The 14195-nt window shown below is 34.1% G+C and overlaps 1 protein-coding gene across 6 annotated transcripts in view; it reads left to right on the top strand.

Moving 5' to 3' along the window:
* The window catches only part of LOC126971385 (adenosylhomocysteinase-like 1), a 51128-nt gene extending 37846 nt beyond the window's left edge, over positions 1-13282 (top strand). For all 6 annotated transcript variants that reach the window (XM_050817691.1, XM_050817692.1, XM_050817696.1 and 3 more), the window contains 5 exons: positions 1224-1350; positions 8866-8943; positions 10365-10544; positions 11948-12115; positions 13095-13282. In XM_050817691.1, the coding sequence (XP_050673648.1) occupies positions 1224-1350; positions 8866-8943; positions 10365-10544; positions 11948-12115; positions 13095-13253 (712 nt within the window). In that variant the 3' untranslated portion in view covers positions 13254-13282. The remainder of the gene's footprint in view (positions 1-1223; positions 1351-8865; positions 8944-10364; positions 10545-11947; positions 12116-13094) is intronic.
* The last annotated feature ends 913 nt before the right edge of the window (positions 13283-14195 follow it).

Genomic DNA, 14195 nt, shown 5'->3' with positions numbered 1-14195 from the left:
TATCAAAAGTTGACGATTTGTCTTTATTGGGAGTGCGCTGCGAAAACTTTTGATGATATATTGTAGATTGTGTTGTGTGATATGTGATATAAATGATTCATTATTATTATTATTATAATTCTCTTTATTATAATTTCATCTTATTTCCTACCTTTATATTATATAACTTTATAATATATTTATTATAAAATAAGATATCGCATATAAATATAAGAAAAAGAGTCCAGCCGGCGTAGCTTCATGACAATTCCGCCGGTGTTTAGGGCGACAGACTGGGGAACTCCCACAGAAAAATAGCTGCTTTCTGTAACTGACCCTTAATGTCTTGTGTGCTAAACAAATAAGAGAGTACTAAATGGTGGTCTCTTTGCCATATGGCAACGGCAGCAAACAGGAGGTTAATCCAGCAAAGCAAAGAGCCTCTTGAGACGATGGTCGAGGCTCTTTGCTATAAGATTGTTTATGGAAACGACTATTGGGACAATTATTGTTAAATCAACATCCCATATGTCAGTAACCTCGTGTGCTAGGTGTAGGTACTTTGACATTTTTTCCATCTCGACTTTCACAAGGTAATCATCACACGGAACGGTGATATCAAAAAAAATGCCCGGCGCTCGGTTAGAGCACTGGCTCCGGAGTATACTCGTAAAACGGGACTTCAAAATGCACAAGATTGTATCGAAGAGCAAGTTGCCGATGGATAATCCTGGCTACTTGGTTGTGTCTATGCAAATACTCTCCATTGGCAAAACGAGAACAACCGGAAATAATATGTCTGATAGACTCACCAGGATGATGGCACGCCCGACATATATCTGCTGTGCCATCCTTCATGATGTATTTCCGGTAGTTATTCGTCTTGATAACTTCATCAGCAATTGCACCGGCAAATCCTTCAGTTTCCCCCAAAAATTCCACCAAATCGTAGCCAGGTCACAGACGAAATCGTGTCTACATCAGGTCCGTAGAGAGCCCGGTAAAACCGTCCATGTAGCTCTTCCCCTCCATACATTCAAGCGATCCTGAGTACTGAGTATCACCGGTTTTCGCCAATTCTCTTTGGATAAAGAGAGCGGAGTAAGTCCACTGTCTACTGCCACAATTTCTCGATGCATTGTCCTTTCTTTATGTAGGTAATATTCCCTGAGATTATAATACATTTTACGATTGTGTAGGTTTCATTATTATTATTATAATGTTTTTACTTGTTTCGATTCCAGAGAGAGTATAATAGACGCGTTAAAACGCAGCACAGACTTAATGTTCGGTGGGAAGCAAGCGGTGGTATGTGGTTACGGAGAGGTCGGGAAGGGATGCTGTCAGGCGCTCAAGGCTCTCGGTAGTGTGGTGAGTGTTTTTTGAAGTTATTCTTTAGGCGCGTTATGAATGATGAGAGTGAAATTTTAACAGAGTGAAGTTGGTTCCTAAAATTTTCTGACGTTTGCGACATTAGTTTTTTTTGGTTTGTTCGTTATAAGGTTAGGCAAAGGGTTCAAGTCCGTACAGCTGTATTCGTTATTTAATAATTAATTGTCAAAGCCATCCTTGCAAGATTTTTACAATATTGTTCTTTTTACAAACGTAGAATAGCACGAGGAATAAATAATTTTAAGGATTTTTGCTAGGTTAGGCCAAAAAAGTACACACACTTTTTTTATATCTGTTGTCAAATGGAATGGAATTTTATTGAATTGGAGACTTCTTTAGGCGCGTTGGGTTAGTTTTTTTTTTTGCATAGACTAACGGCCTTACAAATAACCTTGGTATAAAGCTACGTAAGAATAAACCAATAATATGCAAAATTTTGGCTATATCGTTTACAAACACTGGCAATACAATTATAATTCTGAAGATGTCCGAATGTCAAGCAGCCTTGAAAATACGTCCGAATAAACCAATCATAAGCAAAATGTCTACTTGTAAACATTTTGAATATTTTTGGTTTGTTCTCAGATATAACTTTATAATAAGTTTATTTGTAAGACATATAATGCGTGAACAAATTTGATTTGTCAATGTGTGCCTTAGCTAGTGTTATAATAATAATAATCTTTATTTGCATTTGAATAAGGTCAGTTTTACAATCGGTCTTATTTTATTCAGATTATGTTTCTCTTATTCTACCTACAAGGCATGCAAATGTATGTATAAACTTTAATTTATACAAAATTGGACCTAACCATTAAGTATTATAAACTAAGCAATACAATTATAATTCTAATAAAACAGTAATATTCATGTCAAATTTTATATATCAATTTTCCTTAAATTTAAGTAGCCATTTATTGAATAAAAACAATTTTTTGTTAGCCATGTTGTTAATCTATTCTTAAGATTATTACATGTCATGTCTTTTAAATGGTCGGGTAACTTAATATATATTTTTATCGCCATGTAATGAACATTTTCTTGGCAGAGTGTCAATTCACATTTGGGTACAAGTAATTTGTTTGGGTATCGAGTGTTCCTAGAAGAGTGATCTTTCATTTTGGTGATACATTCCGGGTGTTTATGTACAAATACACACATATCCCGAATATACAGAGAGGGAAGTGTTAATATTTTCTTTTTGATAAAAAGTGGCTTGCAGCTATCCATCCAGTGTGCATTGCATATTGCACGAATACATTTTTTTTGAACTCTGAAAACGCGAATTGCGTCCGAAGAATTTCCCCAAATGATGAGTCCATAGCACAGAACGGATGACACATATCCGTTCTATGCACACCACGCGGCTTGTTCTGATACTGTCTGTGTTATTCTTCTAATGGCAAAAATAAACCTATCCAATTTATTACTAATGTCTTCAATATGTTCTCTCCATTTAAGATTTTTATCAATTATTACGCCAAGAAATTTAATATTATTTAAATTTCTGTTAGTATTAAAATGGATTATTTTAGTTTTTAATATGTTTAAGTTTAAGTTATTATTATTAAGCCATCTGGTAATGTCATTAAGTGAATTAATAATTGTATATTTTAGTGTAATTATATCTTTTTCTTTAATAATTAATGTGGTGTCATCGGCAAATAGCACACATTGATTAATTGTAGAGTCTAGGAGGTCATTGATATATGATAGAAATAGCAAAAGGCCGATAATCCTACCTTGTGGAATGGCGCAACTCTGATTTTCTTTAAATTCCGAAGTGTAAACAATTTTTGTGGATTTATTACGACACTTATCTATTCTTTATATTTCGGTACGTTGTTGCCGACTTCTTAGGTAACTTTTAATCAAGTTATTGGCATTGCCTCTTATACCGTATTTTTCAAGCTTATCCCATAAATTTTGATGTAAAACCAAATCATAGGCCTTCGACATATCTAGAAATATCGTTGTTACTTTTGAAAGTCAGGCGCATCAGCTTAGGTTAAAAGAATGACTAACCGTAGTCCTACAATATCCTCAATTTAATATTGTCTTTTCTAGCATTCTTATTAATAAGATTGAAATGTTTATCACATTTAACGATATTCCCAAAATCATGATAAAAAATACCTATCCTACATTTATCTCTCAGCCCTTTTACGTACTCTCGTACCTATCCCCTAAACATACACTTACACAATACATAAAACAACACTTACTCACATACCAACTCCCTTACACTGAACATGAACACATACACAACTCATCACCTTATTTACATTGCTACGAGTGCATATTATTATACACAAATATAATTATAAAGTATCACATAAATACAAAACAAGATAAAATATGTTTTAACCTATATTATTTACACCTGAATTTACTTTCTTTAACTCAATATGGTTGACACCGTAAACACCATACAGGACATAGACCGGATTGAAATTGCACATTCCTTCGAGTGTGATATTACAAATTTAAATGAGTACCTACAAATACAAAAGAACGACTTTACCGTTATTTCCCAAAATATACGCAGTATTTACTGCAATTTTGATGACTTTGTAACGACAATACATAATTTTTCTTTTGAGACAGACGTTATTATATTAACTGAATGTAGAATTAACAATAACAATCCTTTCCCTGTGTTACCGAATTATATATCTTATGCTACAACCGCCCAACTAAATCAAAATGATGGAGTGGTCGTATACATCAAAAGAAATCTAAAACACGAAGTTAATGAAGTAAAACTCGCACAAGCATCATGCTTACAGCTTGACGTTCTTAACAACTTTATACTAGGAATATACAGATCACCATCTAACAATAATGCTGAAAACTTTATCGAGTCTTTGGCCACACACCTAGACAATATTAACTCAACAAGCAGGAACATCATAATAACGGGTGATATTAATATTAACATAACTCCTAAACATAATGAAACTCATTATGAACACAAGAACAGAATAAGCTACCTAAATACTCTTTCAACGTATGGTATCTTGGCAGGTCACATAATTCCCACCAGGGAAAATAGCTGCTTAGATCACTTCATGATGAGATTAAATATAAAAAGAGTCGAAGCAAACATTGCAGTTTTGCAAACAACTACCACAGATCACTATACCATACTTCTGGCACTCTCAAAAATTAATAAAAGTTCTCCTGTAAGCAAAACTAAGACAACTATAAATATTGAACAAGCATTAGAACAACTAAAAAATGCTAATCTCGCAGAACTTTTAAATTATCACGATCCAGAAATAGTTATTAATAGATTGATATACCTTCTCACTGAAATAATAAGAGATAATACATTGGTTAAGAACATCCCATCAAGATATCGAATAATCAAACCGTGGATTACTCCAGGAATTCTAAGATGTATAAGAAATAGAAATCGATTACAACTAAACTTACGCAAAGATCCAGACAATGAAGTAAATAAAATAATATACACTAGATACAGAAATTACTGTAACAAATTAATAAAAACAATAAAAAGAAAATATGAAAAGGATCTTTTAACAAAAACACTTAAAAATCCTAAATTACTATGGAAAACTATCAAGCAAATCACATACACTAGTAACGAAAAAAATCAGAATATTGAGTTAAACAATTTAAAAGAAACTGTTATAAAATCGACGGATTATATCAATAAATATTTTATTAATATAGGTAAAGAACTTGCATTGCAAATCAAATCTAAGACTAAACATGTTACCCCCTCTTCTGAAACTCTAACACACTCTCCTAACTCAATTGTTCTTCTTCCGACAGATACAGATGAGGTTGCCAGCACACTGATGAATCTAAAATCGAATAGTGCTCCTGGATGGGATAATATCCCAACCTCATTTTTGAAAACAGCTAAAACTGACATAGTACCCATCATTACACATGTAATTAACTTATGCTTTGAAAAAGGTGTGTTCCCTAACGCACTAAAGCAATCAGTTACTCTCCCTGTGTATAAGGGTGGGGATAGAGGTGCTGTTGGTAACTACAGACCTATCTCATTATTGCCTGTCTTATCCAAAATTTTAGAAAAGCTCATAAATAAAAGACTTCTAAACTATCTAGATAAATTCAATATACTGTCAGAACATCAATATGGTTTTCGACGAGGTCGGTCAACTGAAGATGCAGTATGCGCACTTTCCTCACTAGAAGTTGAGAAAGTTGACAAACATAAAAAATGTATTTCAGTTTTTCTAGATCTCAAGAAAGCTTTTGACACCGTCTCTCTCCCCATTCTTATACATAAACTAGAAGCTATTGGTATTAGAGGAACACAGCTACGCCTATTCAGTCAGTATCTTTCTGAACGTAAGCAAAAAGTAAAACTAGGTGACTGCACCAGCGAATACGAGTCAGTATCTTACGGCGTACCACAGGGCAGCGTTCTTGGCCCAACCCTATTTTTAATATATATAAATGACTTATGTGATATGAAGCTCAAGAATGCAAACATCTTCTCGTATGCTGATGAAACTGCGATAGTATTCACTGGTGACTCGTGGGACAGTGTAAGGAAATATACTGAAGTGGGTTTGCGTGAAATTTACACTTGGTTAAATATGAACCTACTTACTCTAAATGCAGATAAGACCAACTACATGTGCTACAGTTTATATAACGATGCCCAAGCTGCTAGAGAATTCAAAATACAAATTCACGACTGCGTTAATATCGTACATTGTAACTGCCCAAACATTCAGAAAGTTTTTCAAACTAAATATCTCGGTATCATATTGGATCAGAGACTTTCTTGGCATCCACAAATAGACTACATAATGCAGAGGTTGAGAAAACTAACCTGGATTTTTAAATCATTAAGATACGTAGTACCGAGGCTGCCGGCTGGCCCCAAATTGGAAGACAAAGATCTCCTGAAAGAGATCTATACATCGTTGGTACAAACTGTACTAACGTATTGTATAACGATCTGGGGTAGAGCCACTAAAACAAAATTCCTTGAACTTGAACGAACACAACGTAATCTTATTAAAACAATGTACTTTAAAAAACGCAGATTTCCCACGGATAGCTTATATAAAGAATACTAAAATACCAACAATTAGAAAACTATATATTACAAACACTATTACAAGAAAGCATAAATCCCTCGCTTATGACCCTAAAATCCTGCAAAAAAGAAGAAAAGACATTGTGGCAGTAGTTCCTAAGTCAAATTCAACTTTTGCTGATAGACAGTTCAATAAGCGCTCTGCCAAATTATATAATTTAATAAATAAAGAATTACAGATATATTCAAAAAACGTATATGAATGTAAAAAACTTACATCTAACTGGTTAGAACCCAAATCCTATGACTGGGTAGAACAGTTGCTGAGTAGCTAGTTGTGTATGCTACAATTATATTTATATAAATACACACACACACGCGCACACACGCACACACACACACACACACACACACACTTGCACACTAAACACTCATTTCCCTTCTTTCCCCTTTCTCTGATCATGTCTATTTTATATATAGTAGTAACGTAACGTATAATGGTAGAACTTTCATAAATAGTTTTAAAGTACATATTATTCCACTTGTGTAATTTGCATTGTAAAAAAAAAAGGTCAAAATTATATTTTTATTAGTTAACTTTTACATGTATGAATAACTCTTAAGTATAATGTAATTTTGTTTGTTATAAATAAAGGTTAAAGAGCGGTGACTCCCAACACAGGCGATAAGCTTAACGAGAAACACCTGCCCCTAGTTTTTAAGTACTTTTTGTTAAAGAAATAAACAATTTATTATTATTATTATTATTACTTTTAATAACGTTAAATGAAGCTAACGTTGTGGAACAATTTTTTCGATAGCCAAATTGTTCTCGTCGTAATATATTGTTTTCATTGAAGAAACTTTGACATTCGACTGTTCATCGCTTTCTCTATTACTTTTGAAAATATTGGGATGAGGGTAATGAGCCTGTAACTATTTACATCGCATTTATCACCTTTCTTAAATAAAGGTTTAACTACCGATTTTTTAAGTTTTTGCGGAAAACATCCTTCTTCAAATGCTAAATTAATTATATAAGATAATGGCTTACATATAAACTTTGCACAAAATGTAATGTTTGTATATTTTAAGTACTTAGGAGGTAACATACCCAAGGTAACTGCCTATTTACGGCTTGTCAGTAAAATTCGGTTACAGTAACAATAGATTCGCTTTCCTTTTCTATCTTACTTCGAGATGGAGGAGATATGGCGTGATAATATGTGGGCTGTATGTTGTACCAACTTCTTGTTAATATTCGCGCAATTTTTTTATTATATTCAGTAGTTTCTGTGTAGAGAGACAAACCGACGAAAATTCTACTAGCTGTAGGTACTTTTTTCGATTCGGTATTATTTGTAGAACATACAGCAAGTTATCCTTAAAATTGATATTCAATGTATAGTTCTTACTTTATCTTTTAAAAGAATATTTAATGTGCAGCTTTTACTTTGCTTCGATTTATGGAATTTAGATAATGTCACATACATTATATAGACATACCTATTAGCGATTTTTCTAGAAACTAATAATCATAATACTACATAATGTCTTTATATTGAGTATTTTATGCTTTTGCAACAGGATCCCATAAAATGTGCAACACACATAAGCTGCGAAACTAAAAAAATATTTAAAAGGTTTGTTTGGTAAAGATGACAATAATAGCATTAATTACTTTTTAAACGCCCCGTCTATTCAACGAATGAATTTTATTCAAACAACGAGGTCCGCTCATTATTTTAGCACGTTCTTCTCAGGTCTGAATATTGACGTACAATAAACAATTAGACTCACAATCACGCTCAAAAATTGTCTGAAGCCAAACTCTGCCTACGCGCCTCTATTGGGTAGTTTTCGTTTAGTTGTGTTTCGACCGCGCTTTAAATATAACGCCACGCAGTAATAAAGTGATCAGCGAATACTGTCCAAATAACAGCATAGCCATACTTGAAAAGGATTGAGTTTCGTATTTCAGGTAAGTGCTTTAAATTAACAAAATTATGTTAGTAACTTGACGTTTTTGATCACTTTGCTAAATAATTACATTTCAATTGCTAAAACAAAATGTTCTTGTCTCGTGTTCGCGTTTGTCTCGCGCGTGACGTAGTGTTACTGCTTCTAATGAGCGTATAAAATATAGACCTTGAACATTACTGCTACGAAATAAGGTGTTCATTTGAATGAATGTTTTAATGTTATCTGTATAAGTTAATGTATAATTGTCGTATTTACAACGCTACTCGGACATTTTTGACGACTTTTTAATAGGCGATTGGGAATCTCGTTGTTTATAGTACGTACATCAATAGGTCTGAAGCATTTCTTTTCGATTTGGTAGAAGATTGTGACGTTCAATAAGTGACATTAAAACCGAAACCGTAGAAAATAAATTCCAACTATCACTTGGAGGTTTTCAAGAATTTATTTTTCCTTTTCAGGTATACATAACAGAAATAGATCCAATATGCGCATTGCAAGCGGCTATGGATGGTTTCAGAGTTGTCAAGCTTAACGAGGTAATAATAATAAACTCGATTATTGGTAAATTACTTTCGAGACGTTTTTGCATTTGTGTGTGTGGACGTGTACGGTCAGCACATAAATAAATAAACCGATACTTTAAGGCAGGCACTTCACATGGCTATTTGTATTTGTGTATTTGTTATATTTGGCAAATAATTGCCATGTGTGGACAGTTTATTTGACAAAGTGTTGGCCTTATTTGCCTATTTGACAAATAAGGTCAATACCAAATACGCGTTACCGTGCGCTTGTCGGTTTTTCGAGGCACATCAAAGGGGTCAAATAAGCAAATAAACCGTCCACACAATGGCCATATTTAGAAGCCCACGCGCCGTGAACTTTTCTGGATGTTTTATTTTGTGTCTGTGTTGTGAGTGAGAGAACTGGAACAACAATTGATTATGAACTGGGACAATGAAACAGTGATAAAACACCTTGCAGTCTCCTTCCAAATGTTTGTGTGTTTGTTATTTGACTGCCACGTGTGGATGGTTGTATTTGCCTTTATTTGCATGTTTACCTGAACGTCATATATTTTGCCAAATACAACAAACACACAATAGCGAACACAAATAGCCATGTGAAGTGCTACCATAATATTTTTTGTGGTCAGGTTCTTCATATGGAACTAATAAAGATATTAAAATAGTGAATATTAATATTAACCATAATTTTTATTTCTTAATTTTTTTAAATCCAGAATATTTGCACTAGTCCTCATCCTCACTTTCATCCGATGAATAAATTGTGTTAAATGTAATTTGTTCTAATATTATATTTAAATTTCACCTGGCGATCAAATTTCGAATAACTTTGCAATAATAACACTGAAGAATAAAAAATATAAACCATATTAAAGAATAAACCACGAATAAAATTATTCCACAATTCATTCAGTTATTAACTTATACCAAATAGATCATTATACATGAATTAGCAATATTTATAAATATAATTAATATTTATTTGGCATCCACCATTGACTTTTGACTGTTAATATATTACCTTCTTCGGAATGTAACAAACCTCTTTTTTCTGACTGTACAAGGAAATTCAAACTTCATGTTTATAATTATAGAAATAGTAACCTACTACTACAAATACAAAAACGTCTCGAAAGTAATTTATCTGTAGTTTCTTCAAGAAAAAAATTTCATTTGCAAGTAAAAATGGTATTTCGCCGACATAGAGATTTAATAATTATAACTAATTGTCTTTAAAAATAAGTAAAATACTTTTCAAAGTATTAAAATGGGTGTAATTGAAACTGTATTAATTGTCACCTAATTTTTGCGTAAAAGTCACATTTTTGTTATTATTTTATTTAAGATGGGCCTGAAAAATCACAGATACAATTACACGCGTTTTAATCCTTTAAAAAGTTTTTTTTTTATAGACATTACTGATGTTTCAGGTAATAAGACAAGTGGACATAGTAATAACAGCGACAGGCAATAAGGGCGTGGTCACACGGGATCATATGGAGCGCATGAAAAATGGGTGTGTCGTGTGTAACATGGGCCACAGCAACACTGAGGTGGATGTTCATGCCCTGAGGACGCCAGACCTGCTCTGGGAGAGAGTTAGGAGTCAGGTATGCAAGGTTCAGTGATTTAATTGTACCAAATGTCAAAAATGTAAATGCAAATGTATTGTTAAACGGAGAGGTGATAGAACAGGTGGAATCTGCTATATTTCTTGGCATAACTCTAGATTCCAAATTACAATGGGGCCCCCATATTGTAGGATTGGTTCGAACAGACTTAGTTCTACAGCATACGTGGTTAAAAAGATTAGACAATTAACTGACATAGATACGGCGCGACTAGTATACTTTAGTTATTTCCATAGTATTATGTCCTATGGTATATTGCTTTGGGGCAACGCTGCCGATATTAATACAATATTTGTGCTGCAGAAGAGGGCTATTCGCGCTATTTATAACCTAGGTTCTAAATAATAATTGAGAGCAAAATTCAAAGAAATTAACATCTTGACTGTTGCTTCTCAATATATTCTTGATAACGTAATGTATGTTCTTACACACATAAGGGAATTTGCTAGAAACTGTCATAACCATAATGTTAACACTAAGAACAGACATAGGCTTATAATGCCTACTACTTCGGCTAAGTGTTTTGTGGGGCGATGTTTATGCTTTTACAACAAGATCCCAGAAAATGTTGAAAACAAACGTATTACGTTGTTCAAAATAATTGTTAATAACAAAAAAACAACCGCCTTCAAAAACAATATATATAATATACACTAAAAAGTATAAAAATTATTGCGTATTTTTATACAATCTAATTCTTGTTATGATTATTGTTATTTTTGGAATCGGAGTCCTTCCGCCGCGACCCGCTCTCGCCTCCTCGCCGACTCAAGCACATCTCACCTATGTATGTAGTTACAAACCTACATTGATGACACCGAATATTTGCGTAATCTCCTAGTGACCCGTACCTGAGCGAGCAAAGTACTGCGGGAGTGTTGACTTATGACGTCATACGCAGACAGCACCGGCCGGTCGAAACTCGCAACATGTGCATATGTTTACAATTCCAAATCTCATAAACATTTTTTTTTATTTAAAGAACAAAATTATCTTAATATTTACGTTAAATGAGGTAGTGTATTTAATATCCTAGGTAATACATAGTTACAGGTTCTTTTACCAAATACGTTCATATATTTAGGTAGACAAAACTTACTAAGGTAGGCTAGTTTCCTCATATTTTCTTTCTTTATCTTTAATTGAATTGAAATAATTTAAATGCAGTATCGAAATAATTTTTACACACAATTTTTATATTTTCTATAGAGAATACGAAAAGCTAAAAATCAAAATGAGTGGACATTCTTCATCGTCTATTTTTTTTTAATGCCGCATATGCTGCAGAAATAAGCCTATTCGCCTATATGGGGTATTCCCATGATTTCTTTACCTGAATTTTTGTCTGATGTGTTTGTAATTTAGGAGTTTTTGGTCCACAGGTGGATCACATAATATGGCCTAACGGAAAGCGTATAGTTTTGCTAGCGGAAGGTCGACTTGCAAACCTCTGCTGTTCATCACTACCCTCATTCGTGGTCTCTGTCACGGCAGCCACACAGGCCCTAGCACTCATCGAGCTATACAACGCGCCGCAGAATAGATATAAGGTATTTCACGAACACAAACGTCTTTGATTATAAAAGAAAATGGTGCGGGACTCGAACCCGTGACCTATCGGGTTACATCCAAACGCCAACTGATCCAACTGATTGACTGACGTATGGTTCGTAAATCTTGGTATGTCTCATGCAACTCTCAGGTTGTAGCTCCATGTCGGAACCCGAGAGCTCACAGGTTCGTGCCCCACATCGTTCATAAATTTTGGTTACAAATTTAATATAATTAATCCCAGAAGTGCGGGATATCACATAAAAAATAACAAATTGTTTAGATTTGAAAGAGCGATATCTCAAGTCCATTTCCTAATATGCAAATATTATGGTTGAGCAGGCTATCAACTGTAAAGTAGATCCTGTAGATGAAGCCACAATCTGAGAGTTGAACAAGACGTACAAAGATTTACGAACCATCCCTCACTCGGTCAGTTGGATCAGTTGCTCGGATGGAACCCGAGAGGTCGCGGTTTCGAGTCCCGCATTCTTCATAAATTTTAGTTACAAATTTAAAAGAAAAGATTTTTTCAATACAGTTGTTAACCATGGCGTACTTTCTCTTGCAACATCAGAGGAAACAAAGGAGCGTTGCCGAGTTTCTAGAAAAGTGTACGCGCTTATTTTGAATGTACCCATGTCGTATCGTCCCAGAAACACCGCACAAGGAAGCTCATTCCACAACTTGGTTGTACGTGGAAGAAAGTTCCTTGAAAACTGCACTATGGAGGAACGCCATACATCTAGGTGGTGGGGATGATATCCTAATTTGTGGCGATTCGTGTGAATATGGAATTCGGCGGCAGGAATCAAGTGAAACAGCCCTTCGGAACACACACAACGAAGCGACGTCTCCACGCAACGCCAAGTGATCTAACCGTTCACAGAGCACTGAATTTGAGCAGCTCTGCGTTGCACGCGGTCAAATGATTCGAGCTGATATTTTGGGAAATGTTTTTATGAATTTTGATTACAGGCAGACGTATATCTCTTACCAAAGAAAATGGACGAATACGTGGCAAGTCTCCATTTACCAACATTTGACGCGCACCTCACCGAACTCACCGACGAACAGGCGAAGTATCTGGGCCTAAACAAAGTGGGCCCATTCAAGCCCAACTACTATAGATATTAGGCCTGTTAATAAAAGCTTTTATATAGTGATTGTATTTTTAATTTTCCACCCATAATATTTATAGCGAAAACAGAGGTTATAATAAAAGAGTCAAATATTTTTGTAGTTTCTTTCTCCTTCTTTGGGCGCGTTACGAAAAAACTTCATACGTCAGAGTGAATTTAGCGATACGCGCGCACACCGTTACGCAAATTCGACACCCTGACGTTACCTGGTCAACTAGACCATTTGTATCATACTTTAGCTACCAATGGACAAGAATTAAATTAATTTCAATTTATATACAATAATATAAAATAATGCAACATACAATAATATTAAAAAAAATCTCTTTTATTGTATAAAAATAATTTAATTACACTTTATTTAACTCAATTATGAGGTATAATAATATTTTGATTGGTTGGTCTTCTTTATTACAATATTAGTTTTTCTACAAACGTAATATAGCACAAGCACTTATATATTATTAAAAATAATATGCAGGTTTGTAAGTAAATAAATAAATAAATCTTACACCAAAATAAAATCCAGATGATGTGAGTTTTCTTGAGTGTAAATTCCGCTAAGATTCTCTTTGATCAATTCGACACGTATATCGCGTCTACACGAGATATCCTCAGGAGATGTTGACTCGCCAAATAATTTGGCAACATTTAGATAATTAAGGATTTAATAAATATAACGCCCAATTCACTAAATTTACCATACTGTGTCATAAATTAACTTAATATGTATGAGTTAACACGAGAGATTTACCAATAGAGTGTTAGACTGTGATGGGATTTGTGAAGTCGTTAAAAAGTGGCGTTCCGGAAGCTTTAACTATATGTGCCGGCGCACAATTTAGTAGTTAGTACAAAAAGATCTTTAGTACATCTACAAAAAAATCTACAATACCATAATATGTCATATTTACCAGTGGGAGGCTCCTTTGCACAG

This window comes from Leptidea sinapis, chromosome 23 (genome assembly GCF_905404315.1).
Source record: "Leptidea sinapis chromosome 23, ilLepSina1.1, whole genome shotgun sequence".
NCBI classification, from domain to species: Eukaryota; Metazoa; Arthropoda; class Insecta; order Lepidoptera; family Pieridae; genus Leptidea; species Leptidea sinapis.
Note: the sequence above shows the minus strand (reverse complement) of the source record. Positions and strands in the feature narration are given on the sequence as shown.